At 38.2% G+C, this 6,227-nt stretch overlaps 1 protein-coding gene across 2 annotated transcripts in view; it reads left to right on the forward strand.

Moving 5' to 3' along the window:
- The window catches only part of Pir (pirin), a 127,481-nt gene that overhangs the window by 38,740 nt on the left and 82,514 nt on the right, over positions 1–6,227 (forward strand). For both annotated transcript variants that reach the window (XM_008840879.3, XM_008840878.3), the window contains exon 5: positions 4,785–4,868. In XM_008840879.3, the coding sequence (XP_008839101.1) occupies positions 4,785–4,868 (84 nt within the window). The remainder of the gene's footprint in view (positions 1–4,784; positions 4,869–6,227) is intronic.

The following is a 6,227-nucleotide window of genomic DNA, read 5'->3' on the forward strand; positions in this document are numbered from 1 at the left end:
CTAGCAAACGTCTTTAACTCCAGTTTCAGGGGATCCGATGCCTTCTTCTGACCTCCGAGGGTATTGCATGACACAGGTGCACTTACATATATGCAGGTAGTACACTCATACACACAAAATAAAAATAATAAATAAAATATTAAAATGTTTATACTGATGGGCATGGTGGCACACACTGTTAGTCCCAGTACTTGGGAGGCAGAGACAGGAAGATCTCTAAGTTTGAGGCCAGTCTGGTCTACACAGGAGTTCCAGGATAGTCAGTGCTACATAGTAAGACCCTTTCTCAAAAATAAAAAATGAAACAAAACAACACATTTTTATGCATAAGACATTTAACTAATTTTTTAGGTTAGTTTACCAAGTAATGGGAACCATCATGGCATCTTCATACTTATGTGTCATTATACTTTGTTATTAATTGTTTCCCTCCTTGACTACCCAACATGAAGGAGGAAAACAGATTACTGGGGGTAGAAGTACACAAGCAGGGAGCAGAGCAGGGAATATCCTTCTTGTCTGCTGTCACCACTACCTTTTTACTAGCACATTCCCATCTGTATTAGTTACTTTCCTCATTACTGTGACAAAATACCCCAAAAAAGCAGCCCAAAGAAAGAAGGGTTTATTTTGGCTCACAGTTTGAGGGTATAGTCCATCATGGTGTGAAAGCATGAGAGCAAGAATGTGAAGTGGCGGTCACGTTACATCTGCAGTCAGCAGAGAGAGATGAATGCTGGTGCCCAGGTCCCTATATCCTTTATATTCAGTCTGGGACCCCAGCCCATGGAATGGTACCACCACATTTAAGGTGGATCTTACCACTTAGACTAGCCCCACTGTCTCATAACCCCACTGACATGATCAGAGGTTTCCTAGGTGATTCTAGATCCTGTCAAATTGACAGTATTACATCATTCTTCCTTTTGGTCTCAGTTTGTCTGAGAAGTTTTGCCTTGCACACAAACGTGAGACATGAGTGGAGTGCCTCTCTGACCTCACAGCAGCACCCTGCATTAACCTATCAGGATGCTTATGTTCTGTTCTCCCTGCTCACTATATATCTTTCCAATCAGACTACAAGCTGCATGCAGTCAATGACTGTATCTGTGTTTTACTTCCCAGCGTGTTACTTAGGGCATTATAGGACCTTGTTAAGTTAAATATTTGTTCAGTGAGTTCATAAAGTGATGATCGTGAATTTTCTTACTATTTAAAAATTATGGTCATAGGTTTTATAAATTTGAATTAATGATCATAGAGTTGTTTCTTACGAATAAAAATGCATAGGAAATGATTTGTTAAATGTATTGTACTTAGGATCTGGAAGATGGCTCAGTGATTAAGAGAACTTGATGCTCTTCCAGAGGACCAGAGTTCAGTTCCAAGCACCCACATCAGCTGGCTTGCAACAGCTTGTGACTCCAGCTCGAGGGGATTCCATGACCACTTCTGGCCTCCTCAGGCACCCACATGCACATGACACACATGCTCACATGCGCACAGACACACATGTGTAAATAAAAATAAACCTTTAAAATAATATTTAATGATTTATAAAATAGCCCTTTGAATTTTCATAATAAAAAAGTTGATTTAGGTTTACTCTTCATCCTTCTAGATAAAGCAAGAACATAACAGACTGTAAAACAGTTTGCCTTCAACATATTTGAGGAGGTCTTGTACAGATGAAGAAATAATTATGTTGCATTAAAAAAACCAGTATCTAGTATATATGCTGAAGACTTCATAAATATTATCTCATTTCTTACCTCTTGGGATGTTTTGGGTTTTGAAAAACATAATATTTGGGGCCTGAATTGATGGCTCGACAGTTAAGAGCACTTGCTGCTCTTGTGGAGGACCTGGGTTTGGTTCCAAGCACTCACATGGTGGCTCATCACCATCCCTAACTCCAGATCCAGGGGATCTGAGTCCCTCTTCTGGCCTTCAAAGGCATTGCACACATACCTGGTACACTTACATACATGCAGGGAAAACACTCATGCACATAAAATAAAAATGAACAAATCTTCTAAAATATAATATTAATATCTTCATCCTATTTCTTTTTGTGTGTATGCTCGTTTATTTATTTATTTTCTTCTTGACGCAGGGTCTCCCTGTAGCCTCAGCTGGTCTGGAATTCACTATGTAGGCCAGGTTGAACTTGTTCTCACAGGGACCCACCTTCCTCTGCCTCCCAGGTGCTGGGATGGAAGGTATGTGCCACCACGTCCAGCTCTTTCTATGGTTTTACAAAGTTATCATTTAGGGAGTTGGCAAAATTTGTTAGTTTAAGAAGCTGGTAGAAAGCAAAATTCACTTTTAAATATTGATTTAAACTTTGTGTTTGGTGACTATATTTATTTGAAAATTAAAATTCCAAAAATGAATGTTGACATTTTAATCTCATATTGCATTTTCTGGTTCCCTCACTTAAAAATAGTTAATGAAAATTTGAAGTGAAACTTCCAAGATTAAAAAGATAATTACACTAAGGTTTAGCGAAAAGACTGAAATAGCTGGTCTGAAAATGTTAGAAGTTGTTACTGTTAAGCCTGAAGTAAAGAGCCACACATTATTTGCAGATAAATACTACTCTGAGCTGTCTTCCCAGCTGCTTAGGCGAATAGCTAACTCTTTCAGGAGTTACAGGTGTGTGCAAATGTGTATAAATTGACCAAATAGACTGAAAATCTAAATAAATCATGCAAAAGGGCCCTGTTTCCCAACCCACACACATTTTAAGCCTTAAATACTAACAAGAGTTTTATGTAACAATATAACCATGTCCCTGAAAGAACTATGTTCTAAGTAGTTCATGTCTCCTTCAGCTTTGTTTTCTGATTAACTACAACACTCTTAAAGGATTTTAGAGTTGATTTTTTCCCTTTAAAAAACATTGAACTAAGAGAGGTCAACTAGAATGCTTCTGCTTTGTGGAATTTTCTATCCTACATGAAATGCCCACCAATTGCTCAAATCTAATCTTCAAATTCATTTATCTAGATCACGATGTAGAATCTTTCCAGCTTTCTGCAGTTGGAAATGCTTTATAACGTGTGCTATTGTTACAGTATCCATTAGCCACACAGGGTGACAAAATGTGCCTGGTGCAACTGAGGAGCTGAATTTAAATTTTCTTAATTTGAATTAAGTGAAACTTTCGCAGCTGCATTCTAGTGACCACTCCTGTGGATACACAGCATTTCTCTCCAGTTTTAGACTATTGGACATGAATCTGGAAAAGTTAGCTTGAATTTATTTCTTTAAAAATATTTTCTTTATTATTCTAATTTTATGTGTATGAGTGTATTGCCTGCATGTATGTGAGTGCACTCATGTCGTGCAATGCCGTGGAGGTCAGAAGAGAGCTTCGGATTCTCCTGGACCTGGAGTTAAGGACGGTTCGTAACTGCCATGTGGGTGCTGGGAATTGAACCCGGGTCCTCTGCAAGAGCAGTCGGTGCTCTTAACCACGAGCCATCTCTCCAGCCCTGACTTGAATTTCTTGAATCTGCTTTGAGGACAAGGCGTGGAGACTTGAAGCGTGTCACTCCACACACCTGTGTGGACTAGGCCTTGTCATCTACAGCTCAATAAAGCCGGGAGGGGGGGCAAAGATTGGGCATCTGTGAAGAGTTGTCTCACTTATTTCCACTACAGTTTTTGCTGAGGAAAATGTTAGATTCAATTCCCAGCACCCACATGGCAGCTACTTGGTTTGCTTTCATCTCTTAGCTATTGTGAAAAGAGCAGCAACAAACATGAATGTACAAGTATCTCTGCAATAGGACGAGTCCTTTGGGTATATGCCAAGGAGTGGTATAAACAAGTTCAATGGTAGGTTCATTTTTAGGTTTTGAAGAATTCACCACAGTGCTTGCCATAGTGGTCGCATGAGTTTGCAATCCCACCAGCAGTGGATGAGTGTTCCCCTTTTTTAAAATCTTATAACTACTATAGGCCTTTGACCTACATTTCTATATTTTTCCTTATACTCTTAATTTCTGTAAATGAGATTGTGCAGTGTTTGTTCTTTGCATCTGTCTTATTTCATTATATACTTCCCAGCTTTATTCATGCTGTGGACAACATCAGGCCATCCTCCTTTTAAAAAACTTTGAATAATCCTATGCTGTGTATTTATTTATCATATATTCTTCATCCATTCGTTTGTTGATGGGCATCTAGACTGATTTCACATCTTGACTATTATGAGTAGTGCTACAGTAAACATGGGTGTGCTGGTTAGTGTTTTATATGATGACTTCATCTCCTTTGGCTATGTACTGAGCATTGGGACAGATGGATCATCTGGTACTTCTATTTTTAGCTTTTTGAACAACTTCCATACTGGTTTCTATGGTGGCTAGACCAATTGACTTCTCAGCAACAAAATATAAGGGCTCTGTTTTCCCTTCATTCTTGTAAACACTTATCTATATTTCAACTTTTTAATAATGTGTACCTAATAGAAATAAGGTTATGTCCCATTGTGATTTTGATTTGCATTTCTCTAGTGATTAATAATGCTGACATTTTCCCCATACCCACCTGCCATTTGTATATTTTTTTTGGAAAAAAAAATGTCTATTCATATCCTTTGCCCATTATTTTAATAAGAAGGCAACCTGAAATAGAAGAAAATATTTTGTAAACCATGATGTGTTTAATATCTGATATAGGTATGAAATTCATACAATTCAATAGTAATAACCCAAAGCAATATGATTTTACTAGAGTCAAAGAACTAACTTTTTTTTTCTGTTTTTAAAAAGGTATCTTACCTTCTTGAAGGGGGCAGCATGGCCCATGAAGACTTCTGTGGGCATGTTGGTACAATGAACCCAGGAGACCTACAGGTATAGCCAAGATGGGGGATTGCTGACTAGTTAATAGTCTTTGGTGTGTGTGTGTGTGTGTGTGTGTGTGTGTGTGTGATTTCCAGTATATTAACCTTTTCCCTTCTCTTTGGCATACCTATGATCTGCCCTGTGTTAGCTTCTTTTCTGTTGTCATGATAAAATACCCTGACGAAAGTTACTTAAAAGAGAGTGTTTCTTTTTGTTCACAGTTCAAGTTTTACCAGAGAATTCAATGTTCTCTTTTGGGCATTCTTGGTCTTTTTAAAGAAATATTTTATTTATTATTTTTGTTTTATGTGTATGAGTGTATTGCCTGCATGCACGTAAGTGCATTCATGTCTAACAATGCTCGTGGTGGTCAGATCAGGGTTTCGGAACCTCTGGAACTGGAGTTACGGATGGTTGTTAGCCACCATGTGGGTGTTGGAATGAGTTCCTCTGGAAGCGCAGCCAGTGCTCTTAACTGCTGCGCCAAACATCCAGTCCTAGTTCTTAGTCTTTTTTATAAAACAATTTAAAAATGGACTCAGGAGGAAGATTGAGGACCATTTTCTTAGAGTTTGAGAGAAAAACAACAGGGCAGTCAAACTGTAAAACTTGACAGCTGCCAAAAGGATGGAGATAGAGAAGAGGGAGAAAGAAAGCCATGCCTTTTAGGGATAGGGTGCAAGAACCCTGGCATGTTCAGTAATAGAGGTCTGGCAAACAGCTGCATGGCAGAAGGAGAGAGAAGCTTCAGAGAAAATGAGAAAGCTCAGAGTGTCTACGAAAGCACAGTGTCTGAAAACGAGATAGGAAGAAGAAAAAGAAAACCTTACACATTTTTAGTTAGAATTCAGAAAAGTGGGCAGGCTCAATAGTGAGCTATGAGTACTGCCTGGAGAGAGGGGCTTCTGGGAAGTGTAAGTACATTGTCTCTTTAAGGGGATAATTATTCCTCCCATCTTCTTAGCATGTCTTCAGGTGAATCAGCTTTCCTGAGGGATGGCCTCATGGTCAGGTGATTGACAGTCCCAGTTGGATTAACTCTAAAGGCAGGAAACAATAGTATATAATGTTCTAATCTTTTTTTTAAATTTTTTTTTACAATTAAAGTTACAGTTTTAACAATATACAAAATGTTACAGTAATTCAGATTTTTTGGCATAATGATTACAGATTTGACAAATCATTTTATATCTCATAATAGCCATGAAGATTATACAAAAGCTATTAAAACCATTATGAGAATAAATTCAATTGTCACTTAAATATCTAAAGCTATTTGAAGGCTGAAACTCTGAAACTCTTAGAAGAAAACTTTGGGAAAAACCTACAAGATATAGGTGTAGGAAAGGACTTTCTAAACCGGACACC

This window comes from Nannospalax galili, unplaced genomic scaffold (assembly GCF_000622305.1).
Source record: "Nannospalax galili isolate Female #2095 unplaced genomic scaffold, S.galili_v1.0 scaffold521, whole genome shotgun sequence".
Classification (NCBI taxonomy): Eukaryota; Metazoa; Chordata; class Mammalia; order Rodentia; family Spalacidae; genus Nannospalax; species Nannospalax galili.